This window comes from Schistocerca americana, chromosome 1 (genome assembly GCF_021461395.2).
Source record: "Schistocerca americana isolate TAMUIC-IGC-003095 chromosome 1, iqSchAmer2.1, whole genome shotgun sequence".
Lineage (NCBI taxonomy): Eukaryota > Metazoa > Arthropoda > Insecta > Orthoptera > Acrididae > Schistocerca > Schistocerca americana.
Window position 1 is genome coordinate 386,615,739 of NC_060119.1, and position 21,292 is coordinate 386,637,030.

The 21,292-nt window shown below is 39.0% G+C and overlaps 1 protein-coding gene across 6 annotated transcripts in view; it reads left to right on the forward strand.

Annotated features, from left to right (window-relative positions):
- The window catches only part of LOC124601449 (ribosome-releasing factor 2, mitochondrial), a 225,640-nt gene that overhangs the window by 111,158 nt on the left and 93,190 nt on the right, over positions 1–21,292 (forward strand). For all 6 annotated transcript variants that reach the window (XM_047136246.1, XM_047136248.1, XM_047136249.1 and 3 more), the window contains one exon: positions 88–249. In XM_047136246.1, coding sequence (XP_046992202.1) covers positions 88–249 — 162 coding nt within the window. The remainder of the gene's footprint in view (positions 1–87; positions 250–21,292) is intronic.

Here is a 21,292-nt window from a genome sequence, read left to right on the forward strand (position 1 = left end):
TTAAAGTTTTAATAGTGTTGGAATATGCTGTGTGACATATTTAGGTCTTATTTATTTAGTTTAACATTAATTTTTCTGTTTCTTCAGAGTACAGTAACAGGAGATTTTCTGACATCATCACATGCCATTGCTGAAAGAGCTAGAAAGGCTCTGTCTTTAAGGAATAAAGTCACTGTGAATGAAAGCTTTGGAATAGACACCATTGTGCCGGACCCTGTCTTTTTTTGCTCAATAGAGCCTCCATCACAGGTACCTAACATTGATAGTATATTAGGAGCCGATATTTATTCGTTTGGAAAATAAGTTTTGCCTTTTGACTCTAATAAGAAAATGTGGAAATACGATAGTTTAAAACATGATGGGAGAAGTGTACATTATTCATCACTTTTCATTATATCATTGTTTGCTGTTGATTCTCCTTGATCTTTCTCTGTTCTTCCTTTTTCTTTCTTCAGTGTCCATCTACAGGTTGCATCTGCTTGTCCTAGATTTTGCTCATTTGTTTGTTTTACTTTTAACTCCTTTCCTGTTCTGTGTTTCGCTGTCATAATTATACTCCTGGAAGTAGCTCTGTACATAGTGTCTCTTATCATTTGTGGTCTTGCAGGGAAATCTGGGAAAAATTGGGAAATTTTTTATCTGGGAGAAAACTGGGAAAAACCCGGGAATTTTTCATGGTTTTAATTTTCAGTTAAATTTTTGTAATTTTGACTGGTAAAAACTGATACTCTAATAAAGAACAATATTGTATCCCACTACTGCAAAATAATACTGGAGCAATAAAATGTAAACTAGAAAAAAAAAACAATATAAAACTTTAGTTGCAAAAGAAATACACCGTTTACAACAACAAAGTACCATGCACACACAAGCATCTGCCGATAGCAAAATACGTCAAAGGCCTTAGGGAAATACTATGCTATACTTTGTAACAGCAAACTACTTCTGCTGAGTGTGATGTCACATCTGTTTACATTAGATTCATTTGAGCAGAGGCCAGTGGGCTTATGCGCATGCACAGTTCAGTCACATGTGAGCAGTACCTTCTCTTGCTTCTGGCTACTTGAACCCAGATGCTAACTGGAAAAAATTTTCTGGAGCTATCAATCAAGTGAGTTAAAAATTTTCTGGAGCTATCAATCAAGTGAGTTAAAATACATTCACATAGTTATGGAAGGCTGAAATATATTGTCAGTTTCAGTTTCCTGATTTTATTTTATTTTCACGTTTTGGGAAATCAAGCAATAATCGCCTTCCAGAACAATGAAGTTTCTTTCATCAGTTTGCTAAAGAAATTTCCCATTGTTCGCTGAATTTCCACGTTTTCATCTTCTGGCATGTTTGGAATTTTACCATAATAAAGAACCATACATGAGATAGTACAGTTCTGGTGCTTCAAGACATTTACATCCCGAAAACCACACTGAAAAGCTTAATATGAGGTTTGGACCTACTTCATTGTGAATGTGGACATACGAATGTGCACTTCAAGCTGAATTATACATTTTAGTATGGTTTACAAAATTCCAAAGCTGTTGGAATATCCTCTGATGTTCTGTTTCTTTTATGAAGTAATGTAAGATCATTTAATGCTTTATACATATGAACATACGGGTTTTCTACGCCATCATAGCTGCGCATGTGCAATAAGGCTTGTTTTCGGGCTCTCTCTGGCAACAACCGAAATGAACCTATCTGTGACAGGTGTTGGGAAAATATGGTGAATGGTGATTTGAATAGCATTACTTTCAAAGTAAATTTCCTTTTATGCAAGATGAATTATGTTACGTGTGAGAATGTGCAATGAATTTTTTAAATTACAGATCGTTTGTATCTCATTTGAAACTTAACACTTTGAGGAGTAGGGAGCCCAGAAGACTAGATATTTATATTTTACTGGCACATTTGTGTGAAGTATTTTAAAGTGTAAAACACGCAAAAAAAAAAAAGACCAATATCACATGTGAAAGCGTAGCTTCTGTTGTAGCGCATTAATATTTGAGATCAAAGTTGTATGTGAAAGCTTAGCTTTTCTTGTAGCCACACTATATTTATTAATTTAAACCCTTAACTTTTCTCATTTGTGGGTCCACTCTTCGTAAGTGATGTTGCTAGTGGCTGACAACATCGTATTTCCTATCCTCTGAATATCTGCTGTCATGGCAGGCGAGATGACGTGGCATGAGCAATGATTCGCTTACAAAAGGGCATCGCAATCTCTATTTCAGTGCTTTGGAAACTATCGTGCTGTATTTGGTGAAATTCGAATTTATACTTTCGTAATTATGAAAATATTCAGTGTACATGTTGCTGCACATCAGAGATCTTTCCAGGACCTTTTCTTTTTTGCTGGGTTTTGTTTTCTAAAGTGGCGGCTGGAAGGTCTACGCCAGTGTATGAAATGTTAACCATTCAAAGGATTGATGAGTTGTTAATTTGCCGTGGGAGAGAATACTATCACTTTACGTGGAAAAAAGTGTATTTTTTTAATCGGGAAACCCGGGAATTTTTTTTCCTTGTCCACGTATACACCCTGTCTTGGCATCATTTGATTACTTTCTACTGTTTGTTTCATTGTTTTAGTTTCATATGATTCTTATTTTTGAATGAACCTCAAACATAGAAAACATCTTCAAAATATGCTGTTTTTCTGTGTTTTCTCAATACTAATACTAATGTCTCTCAAAAGAACACCAATTTTATTTAAAGTCCACAATATGAATACTGGTGATTGGAAGTACACAGATGGCTGTAAAAGATCACCTGAAAGACTGTGTCATTTAACCAAGTGTAGAGCTTTTGTTCATTGTAAATGACTGTGTATACTATTTTTGAATGGTTTACAAAGGAGTTTTGTAATATTCATCATAAAACAGCACTTAGTTATGTCATTGCTTAGGGATAGAAAGTATACGATGAATAATCTGTTCAGAAAGCAATTTGTCATAGCTTAGGATTAGAAAGTATACAATGAATAATCCAGTCAGAAAAACAATTTTAAAACTGATAAAAATAATTGGCTAATATTCAAGACAAGTGACTGTGAGAATACTAGACTCACTGAAGTCAGTATTTATGTCTTTCGATTTGGTGAAGCTACAGTGTCCAAATTTAAGCATAACTGAGAGATTCAAGCATAATTTTGAAGTGTTGCAAAACAAGAAACAGGCATTTGGCATGCCAAAGTGTTAAAAACATTGCTATTTGTTTCTCTATGAGAAAACACTAATTTAAATAAGAGAGAAAGAAAGAACACTTGTGGTTTGTATTGATGTGATATGTGTTCTGGAATGGTTCAAGAGTTATGTTGAGAATGCCATTCATGAGAAAAAGCTGTGTAAATATCTGAAAAAGGTCTTAATTGTGGCTACTCGGCTGTTGTTCAGCTCCTGAAAGCAACCCACTAGTATCCTATAGAATTAAGATTTGGACATGTTACCGTGCAGATGGGCATTACCCTTACAACACATTCTCTGCTCCCGAATTATTCCAGCCTCAACCTATGGTAACATACTGTCCCCATACCCCCCATCCAACTGTTTCCATCCCTTACGTCCTGTCACTTCCTCCCCATTCTTGTCTCCCACATTGTTTGTTTGCTACCCCCTGCCAATGCACCCACCCATCTTTCCTTGCTCCTCTCCTTTTTTGCTCTGTTTTCCCCACCTGCCTGCCGCACCACCTCCTGATGCTGCATCTGTTGGCAGTCTAACCCCTGCAAACTCCGTCAGACAGTGGTCCTCTTCCCCCACCCCCCCACCCCACCCCCGCCCCCCACCCTTACACTGCTATCCCTTCCCCTTCCCTGCCCCTCCAGAATGCTACTTCCATTCCATATGATAGCTGCATTGTGGTCTGAGCTTCCAGAGTTGGCGATCATGTGTGAGTGAGGTGTGTTTGCTTGTGTGAATGAATGGTGTATGTTTCTCTTTCTTTTTCTGATGAAGGGTGTGGCTGAAAGCTTATGTTATGTTTAATTGTGCCTGTCTGGAACTTAATGTGTCATCTTTACACTATCTTTTTGCGCATCATTGACCATTGAGAAATTCGTATATGAGAGCCGCTTAATGGTAATGGGCATTGTCTTCCATGTAGAGGAACTGCCAACTAACTGCACAAATGAAATGTCACATAAGTGGTTGCAGTGCTTCATCTTTATACATGTGGGTGTTAAAATACGCCTAACAACAAATGAAGACCCAGACAGGTGTGTGATGTGAATATTATTGCAACTTGAAGTAGAATTTTTCTATGAAGAGCACATTTCTTCATTCACTTATGCTTGAGTCAGCTTTACTATTCTGACTTCAAAATAAATGGGCTAATTTCTGCTCTGTGTTGAGTGAGAGAAACCAAGCGCTCTGAATCTTTGATACGTGGTTTGCTGGGAAACTGCAACTCCTTTGTAAGCTACAACCTCTGCAGACAAATGTCTTGCAGACATTGTTGGCTTTCTCATGTGTTTAAGATCAAAGATTGTTGCAGATGAAGCTGAGTAGCACAGTCATTGTGGTTTAATGATTATGATACTACACTGTTGCATAGAGGGTTGTGAGTTCAAAACTCACCTAAACTGTAAAATTTTAATTTCTGTACTTGATTCGAGTTCATTCTAGAAGTATTGACAAATGTCAAGAGTCGTTGTACTGCAATGTTCTGTAACTGTGTATATACCGTATGTGTTCTGGCCAGAGGCAGTTCGCCCCGCGCTCTTGTATGTGCAAGTGCTGAATAAACCTTTGTTAAGTGAAGTTAGTGTTCATCATTCATCTAATTACACCTCCTTCTATGTGACATTATTCTGGTGGAGGCGCTGGGTATTGGAACTTGTGATAGCGCACATTATCGACGACACAGTGGCATCCATCAGGCCACGGCAGAGTTGCCGTTTACGTAGCGAGAAACCCAAGTTTGAGCCATATTCAACAGATTGCATTCTAATGGAGACAGAAGAAGAAGAGGCCATTACAATGACAGCAACTGTGTGCCACCATATGAGACAGCCTCCCAAGTTCTCTGCTGATGATGGCCAAGGTCCAAACAAGTGGCTGAAGGTATATGAGTGTATAGCCAAATTTAACAAATTGGATGACACCATGTGTTTGGCTAACATATTTTTCTACTTGGAGGGCACTGCCAAGCAATCGTATGAGAATAACAAGGAGAAGTTCACAAGCTCGGAAGTATTGCAGGTGGAAATGCGCAAGTATTTCAGTGACACACAACGACAGAAGTGCAAGATAAATTAAAGTGTAGGGCACAGTGTCCATGAGAAACTACAGCATCCTACATTCAAGACGTCATGGAGCTGTGTAAAATAGTGGATCCTAGGATGGAGGAGGAAGACAAGGTTGCACATCTCATGAAGGGTGTTGCTGAGGACATGTATGAAGCCCTACTCCTGACGGAGGTTTCGACAACAGATGACTTCATAAAAAGGTGACAGCATATTGAGACAATGCATCAAAAAAGAATTACATGCAAGAAGTTTGAATGGCTTCCAAACATCGTATCATTGTCTGTGTTGGAGGAAGGAACTGATTTCAAAAGTGTTCATCATCAGATGGTGAGAGAGGAAGTTCAGAAGGCATTTAGATTGCATGGCGAGCAAAAAACCGAGATGCTCCACGAGGTCATAAGGGAGGAAGTGGAACAGACATTGAACCCAATCTCTTGTCCTACATTTCCCTTTAAAATGGTGAAAAAGTCGAGACCCAGGCAAAATTATGTTCCTACATCGCCGCATGAAGAACCTGTTTGGGCACCAAGGAAGACTGACGTCTGGAGGACCAAGGATAACCAACTAGTATGTTTCCATTGCGGACGACTGGGACATGTGGCTCACTATTGTTGAGAAAGGTGGCAGGTATTTGATGACGCCCGCACCAGAAGACAGCAGATCGATCTTAGCCGACGCCAACTCCAGGACGATGAAGATGAACAAGAATTTGTGGGTGCAGGACGATGTAGGTCACCACTGCCACAAGCTAGCCGCTGGAGAGGAGACTCCCCATGACGCCGATCAAAGTCTCCATCACCGTTTAGAAGCCCCAGCCGATCACATAGCCGCCGCAACCTGGAAAACTAAAGGGTGTGACCTTCCTTGGAGATGACGCCACCAAAGAGAAAAATCCTCCACAGTTGATCACTACAAAAATGATAGGAAACTATGTCGATATCCTCATGGGTGGCTGACCAGCCCAAGCTCTTGTGGACTCTGGAGCATCATATTCAGTCATTTCGGAGAAGTAGCATCACCAGTTGCAGAAAACTGTATTCATCGACAACAAAACATCTCTGCTGAAGGTGGCTAATGGGAAATATGTAAAACCTACAGGAAGATGTGTAATTTGTGTGGATATAAGTGGCCATACACAGCCCTTAAAATTCATCATCTTACAAGAGTGTAGCCATGACATCATTCTCGGATGGGACTGTTTGAAAGCTTCTCAGGTGATTATAGATTGTGGTCACTCGATGATTATGCTAGACAAGATGACATACTGTGGACAGGAGATGTGTGTGTGTGGAGACTATGTGTACTGCACGAAGTGATCATTCCTGCAGTCAGCACTAGAAAGGTAACTGTCATGTGTCATGCAATGCATCAACCCATGGATCTTGTAGTGGAATGTAAGAGAAGCATACCACTGAAAAATAATTTGGTCATTCCAGCCTCTGTCATCTTGTTTAAGAATTGTGGATAGTTAACTGTCGCTGAGAACCACAGATCCTTCTAAGATGCATGTGCATAGCACACGCTGAGCCGTTAATTGCCGAACAGCTGAGCATCATAGAAACCTCCCATGCCAAGTCTGTGGGCAAATTTGCACTACCACTATGAGACAAGATCTTCTAGCTTGATTATCACCAGATCTCAATAAGGAATGACAGAAGAAGCTACTTGCCATTCTTCAAGAGTTCTCTGAATGCTTCAATCCACAGGTGAAGAGCAAATTAAACAAACTGATGGTGAAGCACTGGATTAGCACTGGAGATCATCAACCAATAAGCCAGAGAGCATACCGTGTGTCAGCAACCAAACGTTGAATAATTTGTGACGAGGTAGAGAAAATGATGAAGAATGTCATCATTCAGCCTTCACAGACCCCGTGGTCATCACCAGTGGTTCTGGTCAGGAAGAAGGATGGCAGGTGGCACTTTTGCGTTGATTACAGGAAGCCTAATAAGATAACTGAAAAGGACGTTTACCCCCTTCCACAAATTTACGATACACTAGATTGTCTGAAGGGGGCTAAGTTTTTCTCAACCATGTACATGTACTTGGGATACTGGCAAACCGAAGTAGATGAGGCTGATTAGATTAGATTAGATTAGATTAATACTAGTTCCATGGATCATGAATACGATATTTCGTAATGATGTGGAACGAGTCGAATTTTCCAATACATGACATAATTAGGTTAATTTAACAACATACTTAAGTTAATATAACAACTTTATTTTTTTGTGTTTTTTTGTTTTCATTATTTTTTTTATTTTTTTTAATATTTTTTTTTTTTTTAATTTATATCTAAAAATTCCTCTATGGAGTAGAAGGAGTTGTCATTCAGAAATTCTTTTAATTTCTTCTTAAATACTTGATTGTGAGGAAACTGCATTCGTCACCCCTGTGGGCCTGTATGAGTTTAAGGTAATGCTGTTTGGTTTGTGTAATGCACCAGCAGCTTTTGAATGGATGAGGGATAATCTTCTGAGGCACCTGAAATGGATGATGTGTCTTTTTTATTTAGATGACATTATAGTGTTGTCAGAGACATTTGATGAGCACGTAAAAAGATTGAGGGCCATACTTAAGTGTCTCCAACCAGGCCGCCTGAAACTTAATCCAAGAAAGTGTCTTTTTGGAGCAAAAGAGATCGAAATACTTGGACACCTTGTGTCAAATGAAGGTGTGCGGCCAGAACCAGAAAAGGTGAGATCTATAATGGAATTTCCTATTCCTAAAGGTATTAGAGATGTGAGAAGCTTCCTCGGATTATGTTCTTATTACTGTCGTTTTATCAATGACTTTTATATCAAAGCCAGACCACTCCAAGAGTTGTTAACAGCTGATGCTAAATTTATCTGGGGTGGTGCTCCAGAAGATTCTTTCGATGTGCTGTGTAAAGCTCTGACGACTAACCCTGTACTTGGTCTGTATGATGAGAGAGCACCTACAGAACTACACACAGATGCCAGTGAGTATGGGATCAGTGCTGTTGTGGTGCAAATTTCGGATGAAAAAGAGGACACTTACAAAAGCTGGGAGAAACTACTCACCTACAGAAAGAGAATGTCTTGCTGTGGTCTGGGCCATGTGCAGCTGTTGACAGTATCTCTATGGAAGGCCATTCACAGTTGTTACAGACCATAATTCATTTTGTTGGTTGACAGGTCTTAAGGATCCAACAGGATGACTCGCCAGGTGGGCACTACATCTTCAAGAGTATGACATTACCATAATGTACAAAAATGGAAGAAAACACCAAGATGCCGCCTGTCACTAAAGAAACCCTGTGAAAAACCATCAAGACTTTGATGAAGATAGTGACTGTCTCACTGCACTCCACGATCTCTCTGCTGAGCAGAAAAAGGATGCCAAGATATCTCAAATTATGCTTGCCTTAAATCGGGCAGAGGATGTGAAAGGACAGTTTGAGGTAGTTAATGGATTACTTTGCAAGAAAAACTTTGATCCATTTGGAAAGAGGTGGCTACCAGTGATTCCTAAACACATGCGCTTAAATGTTCTACAGAAATTCCATGACACACCTGAGGCTGAACATTTAGGATTTATTGAGACATACGATAGGATCTGCAAGAGATTTTTCTGGCCAGGTTTATTTAGGAGTGTCCATCACTATCTGTCGCACTGTCGAGAGTGCCAGAGGATAAAGGCAGTTCCTCAGAAACCACCTGGCTGACTCATACCAATTCCACAAGCCAAAACACCTTTCCAGCGTGTTGGGATTGACCTCCTTAGATGATTTCGAATGTCTGCTAGTGGCAATAGATGGATTATTGTTTACACTGACTATCTAGCCAAATTCATCATGAAAGACATTGTATTAAAAACACGGTGCCCCAAGGTTGTTAATTACGGATCGAGGGAAAGTTTTTCAGTCGAATCTTGTGACAGAGATAAACTGTCGGTGCAACATTACCCATAAAGTGGCAACTGCCTACCATCCACAAACTAACGGGCTTACTGAATGCCTTAATAAGACCTTGGCCAACGTGCTATCAATGTTTGTTAATGTTGAGCAGAGCAACTGGGATGAGGTGCTACCTTTCATGACATTTGCGTACAACACCACCAAACTAGACACCACAGCATTTACGCCATTTTTCCTGGTGCATGATCGTGAGGCGGCTACAACAATGGACACTGTGTTTCTGTTATATCCTGATGATGTGGATGATAACTACATCAGCCAGGTGTTAACCAGAGGTGAGGAAGCTTGGCAATTAGCTTGACTCTGCATGCTGCAGGCTCAAGAAAACGATCGCCAAAGGTATGACGCGAGCCACCGCCCTGTTGTCTACCAGCCTGGTGACCTCGTTTGAATCTTCACTCCTGTTTGGAAGGTTGGTCTCTCTGAGAATCTCCTCAGGCGCTACTTTGGACCTTATGAGGTTGTAAAACAGTTGTTTGTTGGTTCTTATGAAGTTGAAGATTTCGACCCTGACGCAAGATGACGAAAGATCAGAGATACGGTCCACATCCTTCAAATGAAGCCCTATAAGGATTCTGCAAACCAGGGTAAATTTGAAGCTCCAGCGGCAGCCAACAAGCAGAAAGGTGATGAAGAGCATAGCGGCAAAGGAAGTTCTGCCAGGGCGAACATCAGTCATAGGGAATTGGAATATGCAGGACCGATGACTTGATCCCGGACTAAGAGGACATAACACTGAGATGCTGTTCTCTTAAGGAGGGAGCAATGTCGCAGAAGAATCTGAGTTGCACAGTCACCGTGGTGTAGTGGTTGTGATACTAGACAGTTGCATGGAGGGTTGTGAGTTCAAAACTCACCTGAACTGTATTCAGTTCGAGTACATTCTAGAAGTATCCACAAATGTGAAGAATCATTGTACTGAATGTTCTGTAACTGTATATATACTGTAAGTGTTCTGGCTGGAGTCAGTTCGCTCCACACTCTTGTATGCGCAAGTGCTGAATAAACTTTCGTTAAGTGAAATTAGTATTCGTCATTCATGTAATTACACCTTCTTCTATATGACAATATTAATCATGATCTTAGCCAATATTATACTGACCTATGACTATCTGTGTCTTGGAACTATAGCCAAAGCTTTGAAATGATATTTAGTAGGTGCTGTGATTGCATTCTGTATGTGATCTAATTTAAGATGCCTTGGGGTTCTACTTAGCAAAACATAGTGAAAATGCTGTTTTTGTGTCATTGTATTATAAACTTCTCCAAGACACTACACTTACTTCATTACGAGAGAGCAAACATGATTGAGTTATGAAGAGTCTAATGCAGATAGCAATTTCTGCTTTATGAGTATATCTTGACAGTAGCTTAACCTTTTCCCTCTCTGGTTGATTTTGTTTAACTTTTTGTCATTTTAGTACTGCTTCGAATTGTAGTTATTGTACTGGAAGATAATATCCTTGATGGTGAATGACACTGCATGATACATTTGGCTACCTGAAATGTTCTCATATTTCCGAGTCAGAATTCACACTCGACGAGGAAATATATAACTAAAAGAATACTGTCAAACTATGACTTCCACCAACACTATGCTGTTTTGCACTATAGAGTGGATCCATAAAGTTGTTATAAACTCTCAGGAATGCTGGAGACGGGTAAATATTTCAATTCGAGGTAAAGGACTTTGGTCCAGAAACGACAGAGTCGAAAGTTATAAGGAAAAATTGTTCTAATGCCTTGATAGTGAACCTCTCCTACTGCTAGCTCTTTGCTTTCCTTATTTTTGGAGGAGGTAATATGAACTAAAACAAGAAAAAGTGTCCATTAAATGTGGGCTCTTAAGTGCGTACCTTAAGAACTATGAACCTTGTTTAGTAGAAGAGATGTGTTTCACAGTAGCAAAGATGAACAAGTCCTCATAGCTCTTAAGGTATGTACTTTAGAGCTCGTATTTCCTGGAAGTTTTTTTGTTGTTTTGATTCATAGTACTGCCCTTAAAATATGGGAAGCAAAGAGTTTGCAGTAGAAGAGGTCCCCTGTCAGAACAATTTTGGCTTATAACTTTTGATGCAGTTGTTTCCAGACCAGAGTCTCTTACCTCAATTTGATACATTTCTCCTCCTCCAGCATCCCTGAAAGTTTGTAACATAACCACGGAATCACCCGGTATATAATACTTTGGTGGTAGATAGTTCTCCAATTACTCCTGCCAACAAAGGCTGTCAGGTCTCAAACCAAACATCATCATCACTAAGGTAACAAGTTGAATAACTTATGGAGGTGGTGTCTGGAATGCTCTTCCAGATCCTGGAGAGCAAAGGATTCAGTTTCAGAAATTTCCTTGTGGAAGACCCAAGTGCAAGGCCTGCTCAGTCCTGGTAATCATTGCACAACTTTTTATATTGGTTGAATATCAAACAGTTGTCTAATAGGATGAATGACCACAATCAAACTTTGACCAAGAGCAAAGTGGACCCCCTCCCCAGTGGCACATCATGCAGCTGAATATAACCTGCTTGATTTCAATGGCTGATTCACAACCTGGACCATCTGGTCCTCCCCTCCACTGCTACCTTGTATGAGCTGCACAGATGGGAGTTATCCTTACAACACATTCTCCACTCCAAAAGTTATCCCAGCTTCGACTACAATAACCTGCCATTCCCACACCCTCCACCCAACAGTTTCTGCCTCCCCTGTCCTTTAACATCCCCCCAGTTCAGGTCCCTTCAGGCTTATTGTACTCACTGTCTGGCAATGCACCCTTCTCTGCTCCTCTTCTTTTCCACTTCCCCTTCTCATCACCCACCCCCTCATCCCCACGACCCAACCCCACAACCTCCAGATGCTGCCTGAGTTTGGTAGTCCCTGCATGCTGTCCGTAGACAGCACTCTTCTCTCCCTCCACCATATTCTGCTATCTGTCGCCTTTCCCTGTCCCACTCATGATTGTTGCATTCATTCAATGCAACAGTTTCAGTCCAGCTAAAGCAGATGGAAGTAATGGTCATGTATGGATGAAATGTGGATGTGTGTGTGTTTTTCTTTCTGTTCTAAACAAGGTTTTGACCAAAAGCTTTGTGTATAACTTCTTTCCATTGTACCTATGTGCAACTAAGTGTTCACCTTTACGGTGAGTAGCAATCTATCCTTTTCATAATTGACCCTGTGTTACTCACCACATAGAGAAGGCACTGAGTGGAAGACAAACACACTTAAAAGTAGGCTGTAAAGTATCTGTCTGTTACTCAGCACTCTATTCTAATTCACATTGTCATAGTTGTTTTATTGGGGATTTTCTGTTTTTCAAGAAGTGTGGCACAAATACCAGTATTCCCACCCCCATATAGATTATATGAATAGCACGAACTAAATGGTTTTGCTAGATCAAGGAAAGTAATGATAGGACATCTCTGTTCATTTTTAGTTCTGTGTGGACTTCATTTTTAAGCAATTATATGGCCTTCCTTATAGAGGAGCCCTTACAGAAGTAAAACTGAGAAGTTTTCCACATAGTTTTACTGGAAAAGTGTGTGTCTATTGTGAAACAGAATACTTACTCAAAAAAAAAAAAAAAAAAAACTGAAAGGAATGGGGCAGATCTGTAATGAGAGAAATTGATTATCTTTATTTCTTTGAGAATGTACTGCTTCCAGACTTTCACCTTTTAAAGAAATGTGTTTTGGATCATTGCCCAATACGAGACTAACAGACAAATCCATCACACTGATTTTTGTTACTTTTCATATTGGGACTTTGTGTTTGTCAGTCCACCAAATCCATCTGTTTTCTTTTTTTTAAATATATTTTGTTTATTTATTTCATTTATCTATCAGATTCTGTAAGATCAAGCAAGTGACAGCTACTTGGTCATAGTATGAGTTAGTACATAGTTTACAGAATGCTGGCTAGAAAATTTAAAAACAGCAGAATTAATAAAAATGAAAAGAAATTGTGAGAGAGCATACAAACAGATAACACATTGCGGGAGAAAGGTTCTTGATTATTGTGAGAAATTCCTGTATAGAATAAAATGAGTGTGCTTCAAGGAAACCTTTCAGCTTGGGCTTGAGTGATTGTGATTTATCACACAATCTTTTCTCTTCTGCTGGAAGCCTAATGACAATGAAAGCTGCTGAAAAGTGCACACCTTTCTGTACAATGCTGAAGGAAGTGTTATCAAAGTGTTTATCATTTTTACATCTATTGTTCATTGAATGAAACTTGCAGTTTCTTGTAAATGAGTGAATATTTCGAATAACAATGCCCATGGTGCGATATATGTATAGGGATGGAAGAAGTATAACTTCAAGAAACCTGAACAATGGCCTACATGAAACTCAGAAACTGACATCACAGATCAGTCTGATTGCCCTTTTCTCAACCAAGAACATCCTTGGTAAGTGCACATAGTTTCCTCAGAATCTCTCTATATGAGACAACAGTGTGAAAGTAAGCAAAATAAACAAGCCTTCAAGTGTCAGAGACAGTGGAGACCATTCTGTTCTATACAGAAAAATTGTGACACTATAAACTTGTATCGCATTGCAGGAAGTCACTTGGTGCAGGGAGTGGCAATTAACCCTCAACATAAACAAATGTAATATATTGTGAGTACATACACAGCAAGACCTTTTATTGTATGATTATAAAATTACAAGACAATCACTGGAAGCAGTTATTTCCATAAATATCTAGGAATATGCATATGGAGCGATTTGAAGTGGAACAAACACTTAAAATCAATCACAAGCAAGTCAGATGCTGAGCTGAGATTCATTGGAAGAATCCTCAGGATATGTAGTTCATCAACAATAGAAGTAACATTCAAAACACTCATTTGACCAATATTTGAATATTGCTCCTCACTGTGGAGTCCGTACCAGATAGGACTGATAGAGGAAATAGAGAAGATCCAAACATTTTTCATTACCATTTAGTATGTGCAAAATTGTCATGGGAATGCTCAGCCAAGTCCATTGGCAGATGTTGCAAGAGAAGCATTCTGCATTACGTTATGGTCTACTGTTACAGTTCCAAGAACGTACATTCCTAGAAGAGTCAACCTTATAATGCTTCCTCCTACATATATCTTGCAAAAAGACCACGGAGACAGAATTAGACAGATACGAGTCCATACCGAGGCTTACCTGCAATCATTCTTTCCTTGATGCTTATGTGACTGGAACAGGGAAAGAGGGACACAAAGTACCCTCCACCACATGCCATAAGGTGGCTTGTGAGTATAGACATGGATGTCGATAGTGAAGATAGCAGCCTTCAGTCTCTGCACAATAGCTTTAATGTGATACTTCCAAGACAGCCTTCCATCAACCCTCAGTTCTAAGAACTAGAAATGGTTGACTTCACTGAAGTTTGACCTGAGACCAATAAAATTTTGCTTTTACAAGAGTTCCATGTCAGGAACTGTACACATTGTAATTGGTTGTCATTAAGTGTTAATCAGCTCTGCAAATGCTATGTGCTAATGTTACTGACGATTCTATTAGCTCGTCATTCATTTTACATTTTATATATCTCACAATAATACTTTTATCATTTTCAAAGAAAAAAAAATTTTAGGCATCCATCATGTTTAGTTGCAGAGCATTGATAAGTATAAGAAACACAACACATGCAGAACATAACCCTGTGGAAACCCCCACTTTATGTCCCAGTCATGTTCAAACTACTTATCTGTTTGTTTACACTTCCTACTTTCCAGATACGAAGTGAGCCATTGTTCGGATTTTCCCCTAATCCAATAATACTTCAAATCATCCAAAAGTATACAAAAGTTTTTGTTAAATCCAAGAAAATATCTACTGTCCACAGTCTGTCATTTAGCCATGATAGTGCCTCACACATAAAGAAATAAATTGTTTTTTCTCTGGATACTCCTTTATTGAAACCACATTGTGAGTTTCAGAGCAAATGTCCATTGAGATGTTCTACTACTTCCCTATACATTGCTTTCTCAGAAACCTTTGGAAACACTGGCAGTAAAGAAATTGGGAGGTAATTGTCATGTTTCCTCCTACATGATATTAAAATGTCATTTGTTATGTAGGTAGGTTTTCAATGGAACAGTGTTACTGTTACATTCATGTGGTATGCTGTCAATCTTGGACAGTGATGGTTATTTCATGGTAACTAGCTGCAATACCTGGCATTACCTGGGTTGGAACATATCGCATATTGTGACATGAGGACCACTCTCCCTGTCAGATATATACAGATGTATATTCCATTAAATGTGTATTGTTGTGTATACTAAATTAATTAATCAGTGATGTGATAAAATAGTATTATTTAAATAGAACATTTCACAACCAAAAGTTACTTAGTTTAGTAATAAATTTAATTTTTATTGTATATTGTGTTACAATGTTTTATTGTTCAGATTATATATGAGCAAATTTCGAGGTGATCCAACTTGTTAGCATGTGACATACAACTTGGCACTTGAAAATCAAGATTCATTTAAGTTAACACCACATTATTGGAATGGTGCTATAAAGTTATTATAATTATCTGCTACATTTATCTTCAAAGATTTTGGAACTTTCTGGAAAAATCCAGCTCAGTAGCTAGTTTCTAGAAAATTGTGAATACATCCCTGTCCGTCACTGACACATTTTTCTCCATGACCACTCATTTGTGGTTGTGATGGTAGCTATAAATACATATAGGGGAAAGACATATTATTAAACCACTGTAAAAGAATTTGTGAGAAATAACTTTTGATTTCTGTGTTATATGCGGATTTAATACAACTGTTGTGAAATCTGAGCACTTGCTGAGCATGTTATATTTATTATTATGAAAAGATTACTGCTAAAGAAATTAAGAAGCGAACAGACCTGAGTATGACCAAGTTTTTTTTTTTTTCCTTTTTGTTCTGTTTTGTGAATGTCTTTTCTACAAGGAAATGTGCATAGTTAGTTGAACCAGTGTGCATCATTGAGATAGGGTTGGCAGGTGTACCTTGTTGTTTCCATTTTGTGAACACCTTTTTATGTCTAACAAAGTGTACCGCAGACAGACTGAACAGAGGGAAGAAGCCTGCCAGCAGTGTTTGAATGAGGTCATGTACTGATGTGCTCTGCAAGACATTAAATATTTGTGCTAGCAATGATCCAATCTATGGAAGGAGTTAGTAATTAGCACTTCTGCATTAAGTTGTCTCCTGCAAATTGCAGTTGTGGATCCAATACTTCTTCAGGCTAAACATGATGTTGAAAGAACTACACCACCTTGCTTCAAGAATGCTTCTCAAAGGTAGACATTTTGCAGTCTGTTCTTTCTAATTAATAAAAAAACATGGAGAATTTGTAGCAGTATTTTTGCACCACATTCTCAACTTCACTGTTTCTCACAAGGACAAGGCAAGCTACATACAACTGATTTCATTATTCATGTACATGAAAGCAGAATTTTTAAACATAAGTTGTGTTGAAAAGTCCTTTTGGTCCAATGTAGTGACAGTTAATGCTAACCAGTATCACCACCTTATTTCAAACCAGTGTCACCTTGTTATTTCGAGTACCTATGATTAATTCAATTAAATCCTACCTTAAAATTACAATCTACTGCATGGAAAATTTACAATAGTGAATGCTATGGTTATATGGCTTATTAAACTAAGAAACTGAAGGACACACAACATTATTGAGTCATTTTGTTTCAGTACTTGCTAAAATTTCATAATTTTGAATGTGACGGGTGTCATGTAAACAGGTGAGTAGCCACAGGGTTACATTTCATGTGTGTTATGTTTCTTGGCACTTATCAGTGATCTCCAACTAAATATATCTGTTCTAACACTACTTTCAAAATTCATCCCTTCAGGATGTGGCAACCAGTATAACAAGTAGGATAATTGATTTTCAGGAGGAAGACTCTGAAGCTGAGATAGTATTGGTATCTGGTCTAGAGATGAATGCTGTGACTGCACTTTAGTGGGAAACAGTAACTATCAGAATTACACAAAGTACATTCAGAAAGTTTTGCACAGTCATCTCTAATTTTTATTATTTTTTGCAGGAGGAGAATGAAATTTTTTGTGAACATACTTGGAACATGAAACTGGATACTTGGAACATTTAGCTATACATTGAGCCTACTCAATGCAGTCTCCATCAGCTGTAACACATCTGGCCCAACATTCTTTCCATGATGTAAATGCACTTTGGTAAAATTCTGGGGATTGACTTTTACGCCATCGCTTGACACAGGCAATAAGGTCTTTCTCACTATCAAATGTTTTACCACGCAGGTGGGCCTTCAATGACCAAAGAGGTAAAAATCAGATAGAGCCAAGTCCAGACTGTAGGGAGGATGAGGAACGATTTTCCAACACATTTTCCTGATTTTCTCCTGCGTCATAAGGGTTGTAGTGGGTTTGGCATTGTCATGGTGTAGTCTTATGAGCTGACCCTGAAGCTGTTGTCTGTGGGTCTTGATGTTATGTCACAGCTTGTCCAATGACAAACAGAGATGGGCCTGGTTAATTGTGTAGCCAGGTTCCAAAAAGTCAATGAAAATGTGGCACCACACTGATCCCAGAAGAAGGAGGCCATTACCTTTCAGCCTGCTGTTTGTGAAAGTCTTCGTTTCTTCTTCCGAGGGGAACCCGGATGACGCCACTCCATGGATTGGGTTTTGCTCTCAGGTTTGGACAAAAACAACCATGTTTCGTCCTGTTTAATGACACCATCGAAACACTGTTTCCATTCTTCAGTAAAGGTCTTCATGATACCCTCGCACACATCCTTCCTCAGCATTCTAATTTCTCATGTCAGTAATCTAGGTACCCAACGTGCACAGATTTTTCTGTACCCTAGTGACTGTACCAGTGATACCACACTATCCAATGACAAACAAGTCATTTCAGCAAGCTGTCATGTCATCACACATCTGTCATTTTGGATTATTTGATCAATGGTCTCCTTATTCACATCACTCACTGCCATCAATGGCCTACTGCAACGTGGATTGTCCAGTAGAGAGAAATCACCTTCTTTAAACCTCTGCAACCACCGCTGGATACTGCAGCAATCCAACTGTGTCCTCCCCATATCACTACATGGATTGTCCAGTACAGAGAAATCACCTTCTTTAAACCTTTGCAACCACCGCTGGATACTGCAGCACTCCAACAGTGTCCTCCCCGTAAACAGGAGCAACTTCCTGTGAATCGATGTGACAGAGTCATCACCGGTATTGAAGAGGAACTCCATTACAGACCGTTGTTGCAAGCTGACATCTATTTCATGGTCCATTATGGCTCACCTGTAAATAAAAGAAAATACTTTTATACACCAACTTATAGCTAAATGTTCCAAGTATGTTCACAAAAAATTTCATTCTCCTCCTGCAAAAAATAAAAAAGTTACAGACTACTATGAAAAACTTTTTGAACGCCCTTTGTAACTAAAGGTAATAGTGAAGTGGAGTGCATACTTTGTTTTTGGAAATAACGAGCCTCTTGTCTGCCCACTAAATGCCCAGGAAGAAGTACAGTAGCTTAATTAATGTTCAGACAGGAATAAAAGGAGATAAAATTAGTAACAGAGTTCAATTTATTCTAAAATAGTGTTCAAAATGTTAATGTTATTGTTTTTAGTAGTGAGTCTGAAGTGATATGTTAGGGCAGACAGCCAAGGTTCTAGCAAGATTACACTACTCAACAGCCGTGACCAGATTCTCATAAGAAAACACAATAAGAGAATGACATAATTATGAGTAGAGAGAAATGAAGTAGGGTTAGTTAGTATAGATTGATTATTAATTCTGCATATCTGCATGAAATTTTTACTGAGAGAGAGCTATCCAATAAAGTGATAAAGGTTTGAAGCAATGTAATATATTTATTGTTCAAGTCATCTGCATTGTGTATTTCTTGCCAAGTTTTTGCTTTGAGATTGGGGTGGACTCTTATCTCTAAATCTTCTATGTGGTACTTTGGGATTTGACTCGGAGTTGATTCCTTTCAGCATTACTCTCTGTGTATCAAGATCTGAGGGACCATTACTAATTTTTCCCCCACTGTGCCTGTCATGTAGAGAACAATCTATGAAGATGCTCTCTATGATCATGCTAGTGTTTCTGTGAACCGTAGATGGAAACCAAGCAAGATGGCACAGTTTTTAGCACACTCTACATGCATTCAGGAGGATGTTGGTTCAAATACACATCTGGCCATCCAGATTTAGGTTTTCCAAGGTTTTTCTAAATTTCTCCAAGCAAATGCTGAAATGATTTCTTTGAAAGAGCATGGCCATTTTCCTTCACTTTCCTTGAAACATTCACCTCAGTGGTGATGGGACATTAAACCTTAACTTCCTTCCTTCTAACTGGAACGTATTCTGTCTGCAACAGGTCATCAGATTAAAGTAATTCCATTAACATTATTTCATCTGGAGAAATATTCAGAAAGTTTGTGCTGAAATCCCAGCACAAAATTAACTTCATATTGTTCGTAGGAACTAGACCTAGCCCAACACCAAGTCTGGAGAGTAAAACCCTGTAGTCTGAATAAGGGGATCTGTAGTGACCCATAATGAAGAGTTTTTCCCTTGAAAATTCTAACTTTCCTGTGCAACCTTCAAATATTTGAGCTTTGCAATGTTTTGATATGTACACTCTTCCGAATGAAGCGTTACTTTTGGCATGAATTGCCACTGTTACTTGTTTCAATGAATTCCTTGCAGAGAAATCAGATGAGACATATTCCTCTGAAGGAAGCCTTAGTATTTTTTTGCTAAGTGAATGACACTCTGAGGTACAAATAATGTGTCAAATACTATCAGCGGTTCATCTACTTTACTTTTAATTGCTTTAATATTTTGATGAAATAAGCGTACTCTACCTGTGATCTGCATTCCTCATTTATTGAATCAATTTTCAGCAGTAAAGCAACTGTCCTCAAGCAGGGATACCTCTTACCGACTTCATCTTAAGAAAGGTGTAGCCCTTCTCCATGTTATCACTGGACTTGACCATGAGTAAGCTCAAGTCCACCTACTATAGTGTCACCAACCTTCCCTTGCCAGTCCTTTTCAGATGTAGGGCATGCCTAATATAATGCTGTGAGCCCAGACTAAGACAGAGTGACATGGTGCAGTGGTTAGCACTCTGGACTCATATTCAGGAGGATGACAGTTTGAATCCACTTCCGCCCATCGTGATTTAGATTTTATGTGATTTCCATAATTCACTCCAAGCAATTGCTGGTATGGTTCCTTTCTAAGGGCATGGCCTGTCCTAGCCTTGAAAGAATTTGAGTTTTTGCTCTGTCTGCAATGACATCACCGTCGACTGGATGTTAAACCTTAATCTTCATTCCTTCTTTATCAAACTATTTTAAATGTTCCCAAATCATCATACTACCTCTATCAAATTTCATGTCACAATAGCACACTGAAGGTTAAGCACTGTCGCGCTTGGCTAGCACTTGAATGGGTCACCACCCGTGTCTGCTGAGTGTTGTTGGCAAGTGTGAGGCCGATTGAGGTGCTACTTGATTGAGAAGAAGCAGCACTAGTCATGTCACAAAAACTGACTATGTCTAGGAGAGCAGCATGATGACCACATGCCCTTCCATGTCTGCATACAGTCACACCTAAGGGCAGAGGATGACACTGCGACTGGTCAGTACTGTTAGGCCTTCATTGCCTGTTCAGATGGAGTTTGTTTGTTTTGTTTTATAACACAGTAAAAAAAAAAATACTTTCTCAGGTTCTCACATGTCATTCCATAAAACATCCTTCACAAGGCAGTGATAGGATAGACTGCACCACTCTAAGTGACATTGTACATGTGTTCTTATTATCAGTGACTTCTGTGCTCCAGCATGATCATAAAACACGAATGCTATCACTTCTCAATGGATGCTTATTTTACTGATTTACATACCTGAACTAAAACGGAAGTCCTCCACTTACAGAGCACACAGATGCCTCCCATAATACATTTTATAGTTTGATAGGCCATATCACTAGGCCGTATCACCTGCTTTCTTAGGTATACCAGAACAATTATTGTGTTTTTGCCTCCTTTATATTTCTGCTTCACAGTAATATAACTAATGCTGGATTAAGGCA